This window comes from Peromyscus maniculatus, chromosome 18 (assembly GCF_049852395.1).
Source record: "Peromyscus maniculatus bairdii isolate BWxNUB_F1_BW_parent chromosome 18, HU_Pman_BW_mat_3.1, whole genome shotgun sequence".
Taxonomy (NCBI): domain Eukaryota; kingdom Metazoa; phylum Chordata; class Mammalia; order Rodentia; family Cricetidae; genus Peromyscus; species Peromyscus maniculatus.
Genome location: NC_134869.1, coordinates 8030118 through 8042408, shown reverse-complemented (window position 1 = coordinate 8042408; position 12291 = coordinate 8030118). Strand labels below are relative to the sequence as shown.

The 12291-nt window shown below is 36.6% G+C and overlaps 1 protein-coding gene across 1 annotated transcript in view; it reads left to right on the top strand.

The window, feature by feature from the left end:
* Positions 1-10154, top strand: part of LOC121829351 (uncharacterized) — a 37402-nt gene extending 27248 nt beyond the window's left edge. The window contains exons 16-20 of the mRNA XM_076554477.1: positions 65-147; positions 2620-2725; positions 3258-3337; positions 8492-8590; positions 9653-10154. Of these exons, the coding sequence (XP_076410592.1) occupies positions 65-147; positions 2620-2725; positions 3258-3337; positions 8492-8566 (344 nt within the window). The 3' untranslated portion in view covers positions 8567-8590; positions 9653-10154. The remainder of the gene's footprint in view (positions 1-64; positions 148-2619; positions 2726-3257; positions 3338-8491; positions 8591-9652) is intronic.
* The last annotated feature ends 2137 nt before the right edge of the window (positions 10155-12291 follow it).

Below are 12291 nucleotides of genomic sequence, written 5' to 3'. Positions count from 1 at the left end.
CATTATTTCCATTTTTATAGAGTATTATTTTGCCTAATTGTTGTTCATATTTTTTATGTAAAAGATATAATTTCTTCAGAAGAAATAACAGAATCTAAGGTGGAAAATAAGAGAAGTTTTGTTAAGAGTGCAGAAAATCAAGAATTTGTACGTAAAATTTAAATTTAAATTTCTCATTTCCTATTGTTTGCTTCAATGACTTTGCCATAGGCTCACATGCTATATTTTAAACCACATTATTCAATCAAAAAATTAATTATTGAATAATAAATTGAAAGCATTTAGTATTCTTAGAATCCCATGACATTGCTAAATATTTCCATTGATGTATAGTAAGTAAATTTCTGAAAATTGTAATTGCTCTATTTTTAATGTATTTGCACACCTGGGTAAAGATAAGACTCAATGTGAATATCATGGATCAGTTTTTGTGGATCCTCAACCCTTTTACAGCTGATAAAATCCTACCATCTTTAAGTAGGGGCATTCTGAGTTCTCTTACACTTTGAATGCTTTAATATCCTTCTTACCTTATTGGGTCTATCTAGAACTTCAGTTCTTTACTGAAAAAGTATAGAGACAGTGAACAATGATTGCCTTTTTTCCCACCATAATGGTTAGATTAATATTTTTTCTCCATTTTAGAAGATGTAGATTGTAGGCTTGTTATTTATCACTTGTATAATTGTGGCATATTCTCTACAAATACCTAGACTCTCCTTGAATTTTATCACTAAGTTCTAAATATTCAATTGATCAAATGTTCAATGACCAAGTTGTTTTTATCTCAGAGAAGCAGAGATGGTTTGAAATACACAAGTCAACAGATTTAACAAAGCACAGAAACAGACTTAGACAAAAAGTCACCTAATCTTCTCTTTTTTTTTTTTTTTTTTTTTTGGTTTTTCGAGACAGGGTTTCTCAGTGTAGCTTTGCGCCTTTCCTGGAACTCACTTGGTAGCCCAGGCTGGCCTCCAACTCACAAAGATCCGCCTGCCTCTGCCTCCCGAGTGCTGGGATTAAAGGCGTGCGCCACCACCGCCCGGCTGAATCTTCTCAATACATGTAGATAAGGCACTTGCCAAAATCCAATATACCATCATGATAACAATCCAGAGAGTGTAAGACAAGAAGGAGCATACCTCAATGCAATAAAAATTATGTAATGAGAAACTCAGAGCCAACATCATCCCCAGTGGATGAAAACATGAGTCCCATGAGGTCATAAGAGACAAATTTGTCTTATCAACTTGAATCCTTTTCAATGTTGTGCTCAATCTATTAGCTGGAGCAATAAAGCAAGAGAACAAAATTAAAGGAGACAAATAGGAGAATAGAAAACAATACTGTTTGTATTAGTTATGGTTTCTATTGCTGGGAAGAGAATCCATGACCATAGCTACTTTTATTAGGGAAACATTTCATTGGGATGGATTCCTGTTTCACAGGCTTTGTCCACTATCATCATAGCAGGACATGGCAGCATGCAGGCAGACATGGTCCTGGATAAGGAGCTGAGAGCTCTACATCTTGATCAGCAAGCAGTAAAAGAACCTATAGATGTAACCAACCGTCTTATTAAATAAGAAACACAGAAACAATGCAAAAGAGAAAGCCGAGAGTTCAGAGCTCAGAGCTGAAATCTCACCCTTCCGCCTGCGGTGTCCCAGCTTCCCGAATCAGGGCTCTATTTCCTGTCTGTTAGTCTATTTAAAGAGACAGAACAAGCCACAGCTATCTCACCTCACCAGTTCCTCAGCTGGTCCTGTTTCCTCAGACTGGAAGCTTCTGTGTCCTCATCCCAATAGCTCTCAGCTGAACTGTGTTGCTCCAAAGCCTGAAAGCTTAACCAGCCAAATGCTTCTAGTTTCTGGTCCTCACGCCTTATATATCGTCTTGCTTTCTACCACCACTCCCTGGGATTAAAGGCTGGCTTTCTGGGATTAAAGGCGTGTGCCACCACCGCCACACTCTTGCTATGGCTCTAATAGCTCTGACCCGCGGGCAACTTTATTTATTAACATACAATCAAAATCACATTTCAGTATAATTAGATTACCACCACAAGAACCTGTGTTTAGTCTGGGTGTAACTTGAGCACAGGAGACCTCTAATGGCCCCCAGACAGACAAACTTCCCCCAACAAGGTCACACCGCTGCCAACAAGGCCAAACCTTCTGATAGTGACACTTCCTATAAGCTTATGGGGCCCAATTGCATTCAAAGTACCACACTGTTTAAAGAAATTTTCCTGGTAATAGGGTAGGCACTTCTTTATTTTATAAATATCCTCCAAATTATTTTGGGAATATAAATAGCATTAACAGTTCTTATATAAAAGTAGTTGCTTTTATTTTTGTTAATTTTGTGCATCAGGTCATATCCTCTGAATGTGTTTCCTTTTTCCTTTGTACCTCTTACATAGTGAAGTGCCATGAAAAATGAAGGATAGATTTAAACTTTACTGTGAATAATAGATTTGCTATTAAAATGACTTTGTCTTAAATATATACTACATAGAATTTCAAGTACACTTGTCATGAAATTAGGAATTCAAGTATGTTCTTAGAAATCAAATAAGACCTTTCTAAAATATATTACCAATACTCCTTTTGATAGAGTGTGTCTGACCCTAATGGACCACAGGAATCTTCCACAGAAGCTCCTGACTCATCCAATATGGACAATGTTGCAGAAAAAAATGTAATAATGCATCGGGAGAAAAGTAAGTAGTACATTTTAAAATATACTTGTTCTATAGAATGATTGTGTATAGAACAGAACACTGTCTGTTATAGACAGACAACTACATATATAGGAAGCCAAAGGATTAGTAGAACGGTAATAATACACACATTATCAAATCTGAGCAACAGATAAGATTTTGTTTGTCAAAGACAGAGTCCTTGCTCCCACCTCTCAGGTGTCCATTTTCTTTTGCTTTATCTTCAGAAATATATGAGATCAATCTGAATATGTAAGTGAAGGGAACTCCCATACAGTGGGGGCTGCTTCCCAAACCTCTGTTTAGAGAAAAAAGACACACCAAACACCTGTTTTTGAGAGAGATCCTTTATTAAGCAGAGAAGATAAGTTAAATATTTCCACTGCAGTTTATACTTAAGTCAAACTCTTGCTTGGGAAAATGAAAATAAATATTTTCCCATCCCTAGTGTGTCTTCATTATAGCAATGGACAGCTTTTCCCCTCAATGTTCATTGTACTTTGCTTAGTGAGATGTGTGCACTTCTTAACAGCATCTGTCATGGAAGACCAAGCGCATGCCTCAGAAGAAGAGCAGAGGCAGCCCAGTGCTAGAAAAACTAAGCAGTCATTTGTAAGTAAATATTGCACATTTATGCTATTTCCACAGTAATGTTCCATAGGCCAAATAAGGTTAAATTTAGTATGTCTTCTAGAATTAATACATAAAATGTAAATGTTTTTTAAATATTCTTTTATTTATTCTTTGAAAACTGCATTCACCACTGACTTCCTCCACCTTGTGCTGGTGGAACTCATCCTTCTTCTTCCTTCTTCTTCTTCTTCTTCTTCTTCTTCTTCTTCTTCTTCTTCTTCTTCTTCTTCTTCTTCTTCTTCTTCTTCTTCTTCTGCTTCTTCTTCTTCTTCTTCTGCTTCTTCTTCTTCTGCTTCTTCTTCTTCTGCTTCTTCTTCTTCCGCTTCTTCTTCTTCCGCTTCTTCTTCTTCCGCTTCTTCTTCTTCCGCTTCTTCTTCTTCTGCTTCTTCTCCTTCTTCTCCTTCTACTTCTTCTCCTTCTTCTCCTTCTTCTCCTTCTTCTCCTTCTTCTCCTTCTCCTTCTCCTTCTCCTTCTTCTTCTTCTATTTATTCTTTGCTTAATGTCTCTTAAAATTATTTTTTTGTTTTTGTTTTGTTTTCTGAGACAGTGTCTCTCTGTGTATCTTTGTGCCTTTCCTGGAACTCACGCTGTAGACCAGGCTTGCCTTGAACTCACAGAGATCCTCCTGCATCTGCCTCCCGAGTGCTGGGATTAAAGCTATATGCCACCACTGCCTGGCTCTTAAATTATTATCAATAGCCCAGTGAGTCCAAGTGGGGCTGACCATCTGTGAATGTGTGTGAAGACACCTTCTGGGACATGAGGCAATCTGTCCTAAGCCACACCCCACAGATAAATTAGGATCCTCCTTTCACAACCAGCCATGGCCAATTGCTCCTCATCTAGTCCTGGGGCCTTGAGAGATGCTTCCTCACTCATGCTGGCGTCTTGATTTGCTTGAGCTTGTGCAAGTCTAGTGTAAGACACAGCTGTTCTGAGTTGATCTGTGCACCCGTTATTCCTTGTCCCCAAAAGAACATTTCAGTGTACTTCTCTCCAGATTCAAACTCTTACATTGTTTTCAGACCATTCTTCCTCATTGTTTCTTGAGCTTTCAGTAGTGGGAGGTCAATGCAAATGACCCATCTGCAGATGAACCTTCACCCTGGCTTATCCTTATCATGTTAACTAGTTATGAGTCTCTATATTAACCATTACTCCCTGAAAAAAAAAAGGAATCATATGACCAACAATGAGGGCAGAACAAACCTATGGGTATAAACACAAATAATAATAGCCCTAGTTGCACTAGCTTATGACTATTCCAGACATAAGCTTTTGACAAGGTTTACAGCATCAGACATTTAATCCATTGCTTGGAGCAGCTCTCCCATCCATTCCTAACAAGGTTGGTTATTTACATAACTACCACACAATCATTGTGGACAGCTTACCTGGCTGGTCACTGTTGTCATAGGAAAGGTCCAAGATTGGATAGACTCTTCATGTATTTCATGACCAGTGGCTGGAACTACAACTTTTATTGTGATGAAAGGCAGAAATTCCTTGTCTGCTAGAGATTGGATTCTAAATGCCCTACATAACCAGACTGTGTGGTATCTTCAACAAGAGAGTCTTACCATTTAGTTATGACAAACAAGCAGAATGTGTAGAAATAGACTGTGTTATTTGGGGTGACATGGAGGCCTAATTGACCAATAACTCATAAGGAGGTATCTTGTCCTTTGTTTTGGAGTTTCAATATAAATCTCATGTCTTATGAGGGAAGTCAACACATTCCAGGTACCTTTGAACAAACTCTTTTTAGTATGTCTTTTAAACTATTTTACAAACGAGTCACTTCTACAAGCCTTCATACGGCCTTAGTTTAGGTTCAGTTACACCTTAGTCCCTGCTCTGACTTATTCTTCCGCCTTCATTGCCACTTAAACCTTAGCCCCGAGTACTTATTGATCCAGTGTTATTTCTTGTCACCTGTGTTCTGCCTCAGTTCAAAATGTATTTTCCTTAATTTGCAACATCATAGTTCCTATAAGGCTTTTTTCATAGACCTTCATTTTTGTTCGGCACTCATCCTTTTGTCCTTTATCCTCCAGTCCTTCCATGATTGAAACTGTCAACATCCAATATTCTCCTCCTCTGATTTAATTTTACATATATTTTACTATCTCCCTTTCAATGGGTCCATCTACAATAGACCATGTCTAATTTCTAGGCTTCCTTATGTAATCCTATTTGAACACACGAATGTCTAATATCTACACACGAGGACAGCATATCACATTTGCTTTTCTAATCCTAGCTGGCCTCATTGAGTAAAACTCTTCTAGTTCTATTAATTTACTTGCAATTTTTACTATTTCATTTTTTTCTTTATTGAGTAATATTCCATTGTGTGTATATACCACATTTTCCTTATCCATTCATCTGCTGATGGCTATCAAGATTGATTCTATATCCTAGGGCACATGAGTGGGATTCTTTTGTTGATTTTTTATTCAGTTTGCCATCATTGATTTAGGTGTTAAATTTGTGAAATGCTAATTTGTTATAGTGTTTATCAGCTGTAAGACTTTTTGTGGAGCCTCAACCCCTTTTACAGCTGATAAAATCCTACCATCTTTAAGTCGGGGCATTCTGAGTTCTCTTACACTTTGAATGCTTTAATATCCTTCTTACCTTATTGGGTCTATCTAGAACTTCAGTTCTTTATTGAAAAAGTATAGAGACAGTGAACAATGATTGCCTTTTTTCCCATCATAATGGTTAGATTAATATTTTCTCTCCATTTTAGAAGATGTAGATTGTAGGCTTGTTGTTTTTCACTTGTATAATTGTGATATGTTCTCTACCCATACCTAGCCTCTCCTTGACTTTTATCATTAAGTTCCAAATATTCAATTGTTTTGTGGTGGTTTATGCATATATTGGGATAATCATGTGAATTTCTTCATTCTATTTATTTGATATGTTGTATTTATTGATTTACATACATTTGTCTTACCCTGCATTCTTGGATGAAACCAAAAGGGCCATCATGGATAATCTTTTTGTTATGGTCTTAAATTCTCTTTGTCATTGCCATTTTTAATTTTATATATATGGTTATTTGTCTACATTATTCTTGTCCATGCCATATGTGCTTGGTATATTCATAGGCCAGAAAAGAGCATCCAATTCCCTGGAACTGGAGTTACTGATAGCTGTGAGATATGATATGGATGCTGGGAATTGAAAGCGGGTCCTCTGGAAGAATAGGCAGTGCTTGTCAATGCTGGGTCATCTCTCAAACCCCAGCTTGTCAATCTCACATTTAGAAGTTTTGTATCTGTTCTCATCATGAAAATCAGTCTGTGGTTTTAATTCTCTTCATGTGAGTCTTTCTTTAGTTTGGGTATCAAGTTATTACTGGCATCATAAAAAGGATTTAGGAGAAATCCTTCTGAGTAGCAATGATATTCATTTTTTTGGTATTCTGTAAAATTCTGCAAATAATCCATCTTTTCCTGGTCTGTTTTTAGTTGAAAAATATTTTGTTACTTCTTCAATCTCAATATATATATATATATATATATATATATATATATATATATATATGTATGTATATAATCATCTCCTTCCTCTTGACTTAATTTCATTACATACAATGAATCTAGAAATACATCCATTTCTTTTAGATTTTAGAATTACATGCACTGGAGATTTTTAAATATGTTTGTGATTTCTGAATTTCATTGGAAGTTGAAAAACAAAACAAAACAAAAAGAACCTTGTATAGAAGCAGTAGTGTGGCCTGCTAAGATACACAATTTACCTCTTAATCTGTTCACCTTAACTTGCAAGTGTTAATTACCATGAGTAATTGGTCTGCTTCAAATCCTCTGGTTTCTGTTTCACCACCAATAATGGTCTCTCCCTGGTGCTTCTCTTGGATATCCTGTTGTTGTCCTGTGTCTTGGAGGTCCTGCTGTTTTGAATCTAGGTTTGTCCCCTTCACATTCTCCAACAGTACATAGATTTGGTGGATTTGGTGGGAACCAACTGAAAACCCCGGTTCTGGGCCTGGGTTTTAGCTGGGTTGGCCAGCTTGCTAGCTTTTCATTATTATCACTACCCACATGTGTTCTCCAACACTGCCTAGGCTAGCTCACCCAATACAGACCAGAGCAAAGAAGGCCAATTCTCCTTCTCTTAGGTTCTCAGATCCAGTTCACCCTCACTCATATTGCCAGAGTGAGCTCTATGGAAACATTGTCATTTCTATTTTATTAGTTTCAGCCCAGATTTTTATTATCTCAGAATTGCTTGGACATTGTTAAAATCATTCTCTTGAATTATTTCTCCTGAATTTCATCCACATCGTTCTCTTTTATAACTCTCTATTAAGTGATCAATAATTTTTCAGAAGATGTTTTCGGTTGTTAGTTGGATTTTTCGTATTCCTTTCCTTTTTTCAAGACACCTTATGTTTCAATGGAGGCTTTTAAAACCACCAAGAGAGACTAAATTTTGGTAGGGTTGATATGCAGTTTTTCCTCTGTGCCATTGATATTGAGGGCCACAGCTTTAGTCCTATCCTTCATCTGTGAGTCAGCCTCTGTCTAAGCCTAGAGCGGGGTTCCTGTGTCAGTACAGGTGGTGCCTGGCAGGTGAAACCTAGCCACCTGTGGGAATGGTCCCAAGCAAAATACATAGGTTGAATCAAAGCAGTGAGAGCCTCTCAACTGGTCATGGAGTTTGCCTAGTTCATCAGTAGGCCTAACCTCCAGAAGGCAGGGCTCCTCACTTGTGTAGGAAGTCATACTGCCTGGGATCCTGGAGAAAAATCCCTGGGCTTTATGTTGTTGTAGGATATCATGCAAGTCAGGCCCCAAGACAAAGTTCATGGGTATCATATGTGGCCCTAAAGGGAAGTCAGAATCTTTCATCTGGTTCTGGAGTTTCTGGAATATCAGAGGTAGCCTAAGCCTAGAACTCAGAGTCCCTCCCTTTTTGAAGGAGTCCTAGTACTTAATTCTCATACTATTGTAACTTATTCTAAAATTGTGAATTTATGTAAAATATGCAATCAGCCATAGTTGCCTTTTTTAGTTGAATGGATGGTTCAAATCTTTCGTGACATTGTTTTAATTTTCAGTTTAAAAATTCCTTATTTTACATAATCTCTTTCAGATTGATACTATAAGAGCATGTTTTTGTGCATGTTTCACCAAAAAACGAAGCTCTTCTCGCCACCACAAGAAATAGAAGAGAAAACATAAAAAAGTGATGGTAAGAGTTATATTTTGTTTTAAAATGTATTAGTATTAGAAAGAATGTTTATCTAAAATACATACTCAGTTTTCCAGCTCAGGAATATAAGTATTTCAGTGCAGCACAGGGGATAAAAAGTGTTAACTGTCAATGGAATGATTGTCTCATGAGTCAACAACTGGCTAAATCAAGATTGTCATCAGTCACACACACACACACACACACAAACACACACACACACACACACACACACATAGTTATTTAGATAGATTAGATAGATAGATAGATAGATAGATAGATAGATAGATAGATAGATAGATAGATAGATAGATAGATAGATAGGGATGGATAGATGATAGATAGATAGGTAGATAGATAGATAGATAGATAGATAGATAGATAGATAGATAGATAGATAGATAGATAGATAGATAGATAGATAACCGATTGATAGATATCTAGAATGTATGTGTATGTATGTTTTGGTCACATTTCAAAGGTTCAAGAATACTAGGAAACAAAGCTGAAGAGAGAAAGCTGGGAGCTAAAGAATATGAACAGTTTCAAATACTGGGCATAAAGGAGGAAAATGGAGCAGTGTGTCTGGTGGTGGGAGAGAGAATAAATTCTTTAGAAAAGGAATAGCATAGTGTTGAATATGTAATAAGAACATAAATCAATTTCTAACACAAAGGTTTCATTCATAAGAAGAAAAGGTATTCCTAACCATCTTCCATGTTTTCCTCACTGTTATTACATACTGAGTTAGGATCCAATTTAGAGTTTAAGGCTAGGTTGAATTTTATGATTAGGCTTCCTGTTATATAGTTAGAGTAGATTTAAGGTTAGGTGTTAGCATTAAGGTTTACAAATGTCATGGTGCATATAGGTCTGTCATGAAAGTGAAGTATTAAAGGGAATATTCATGATGGATGAAAGGTGAATTTTACAAAAACGTCTCCATTGGCACACATGTTCTAGAAATGCATTTTATGAGTGCTCTAACTAGCTCTTTTCACCATATAGTTTATAAAACAGAAGAGAGCACTGTGCATTTAAATTGAATTATTCTCATCCTAGAACTTGGACAAGTCTACGACAATTGGCTGACAACTTCTCTGACCATCTACAATAAAACAACTCAGGAAAACAATCTGACCCTTCTCCAATAATTGCTTCAAGAAAAAGCACATTTTTATTTTATGTTTTAGAATATTATAGTATTATATTACATAATCTTCAGTGTTATTTTCACCTGTTTATTTTGTTTCATTATATTGTAGTATATTACACTATTATATTATCTTCAGTTTTTATTTCCATATGTTTATCTTGTTTTATTAGATTATGTTATATTATGTTAATATATTATACTATCTTCAGTGTTTATTTTATATTTACCTTCCTTCCCTTGATGTAAATAGTTCTTGTATATGTGTATATATGTATATATGTATATATTTATATGTATATATGTTTATGTGCTTTGTAATATATTTTTAGAAGATATCATTTTTGAATGTACAAAGTTATTGAATAATTAATAATAATTAAATAAAAATAATTTAATTATCCATTCAAAGATGTTTGAGTCCATTTGATTGCTACATTTCCCTTTAGCTCTTCTAGTTACTAATGCAGCTATACAGTATTTGATGATGGTCATTAATGGTTCATCCATACCTTCTTTATGTAAATGAGCACTGCTTTAGTTTCCTTAGTTTATCCATTGTTTATTCATTTACCCATGAATTGATTTCTTTTTGGTGGCTTTCAATTACAATGAGTAATGAGGAGGTGTGTTTTCTCAGAGGTACATGAGTATCTGAGGCCTGACATAAAATTCTTTGGGGAATAAATATAGATGTGAAGTAAATATAAATGTATATGAAAAAATCATATGGTAATTCCCCATTTAGCTTTGTGAGGAGGCACCATACTGTATGCCCCGCCAGTTCCTGCCTGCATCACTCTCTGTCCCTATCAGCAATGCACAAAGGTTACAATTTCTCACACCCTTTCTGGCACTTCTTCCTCTTATGTATAGTAGCTATCCTGACTGCTTTTGCAATATCTTTCTTACTGCTATTCCAGTGATTCAGGGTAAAATAAAACCTACTGAAGCCTTTTCTGTTGACTGAATGAGTGCCCCATGCAAGGCAATCAGCAAATATTGGTCCCTCTCTTGTTACCTTGTTTTTTCCTTTTTTTTCATTAAATGTTTTGTTTATTTTACATACCAATCACAGTTCCCACACACCCCTTCCTCTCTCATCCTATTCCCTCCCCAAGCTCATTTCTATTCCCCAACCCACTCCTCAGAAAGGGTAAGGCCTCCCATGGGAGTCAACAAAGCATGATATGCCAAGTTGAGACAGGGCCAAGCTCCTTCCCTGTCCATCAAGAATGAAGCACTGCTTTAGTTAAAGTGCTGCATTTGGAACACTTTTCTACATCATTATATATAGTCTGAGATAAATATAAATGCAGGCATTTTCTGTTTCAAAAACAGCCTTATATGTGAAAAAAATATATGTGATATGTCAATATTTGTTTTTAAGATACTTTAAGCTCAGAACCAAGCCCTGATGGGAATTCATTTTGAACAACATTTGCTCAGTAGAATTTATTCTTTCATTGGTGAAAAAGACAGGAGTAGAAAAGGAAATTTATGATGAAATGTTCTCTGTTCCATGATACTGTATTAGTTCTTTAAGTCATGTGACAAACACCATTTGACAAACAAAGCATGGTTTTGGCACATCACTTTAGAGAGTTTAAGTCCATGTGAATGAAGAAGGCATGGTGTAGGAAATCAGTGGAAGGTGGCTGGACTATGAGGCGGCAGATGTTCTGGTTCTGGTTGACCTATAAGCTGAGCACTTCTGAAACTAAAAATTGAGGATAATCCCTCAAAGGGGTGGCTCTAGCGATCTACTGTACAGGGCATTCCTTAAAGGCCAGCATTCTAAAAGGACAGTGTAGGTAATGGTACACAAAAATCTTAAAAAGAGCTAGACCAAATACGTGAGAAAAATACCAAAGCTTGCAGCTCCAGGACAAGAAAGTGGGGAATATGATTACAAGAAATGAACTCCAAAGGACATAGGCAGACTCTTTTCAGCCTTAACTCCTTCAGTCTATCTGGACTCTCTCAGGTTCATTCCATTTTTTAAATGCAAGAGTTCTTACATACATCCCACATTCCTGGCATCTCCAGCATCCTAGCATGTCCATGGTGCTTTAGACCTCACCCTCATGCATACCTGCCTTAGTTAAGGTTTCCATTGCTGTAAAGAGACAACATGATCATAGCAACTCTTAGAAGGACAACATTTAATTGAAGGAGCTCACTTACACTTTCAGAAGTTCACTCCATTATCATCATGGCAGGGAGCATGGCAGCATGCAGGCAGACATGGTGCTGGAGCAGTAGCTGAGAATCCTATATCTTGCAGGCAGTGGGAAGTTGACTAAGACACTCAGTAGTATCCTGAGCATAGGAAACATCAAAGCCTATACTCTCAGTGACACATTTGCTCAAAAAAGGTCATGTCCACTCTAAACCATACCTCCTAATAGTCACTCCCTATGAAACTATGGGGGTCAGTTACATTCAAACTACCACATTCCACTCCCTTGCACCCATAAACTTGTAAAAATATCATAATGCAAAATGAATATAGTCCAACTTCAAAAGTCTCCATTGTCTATCACAG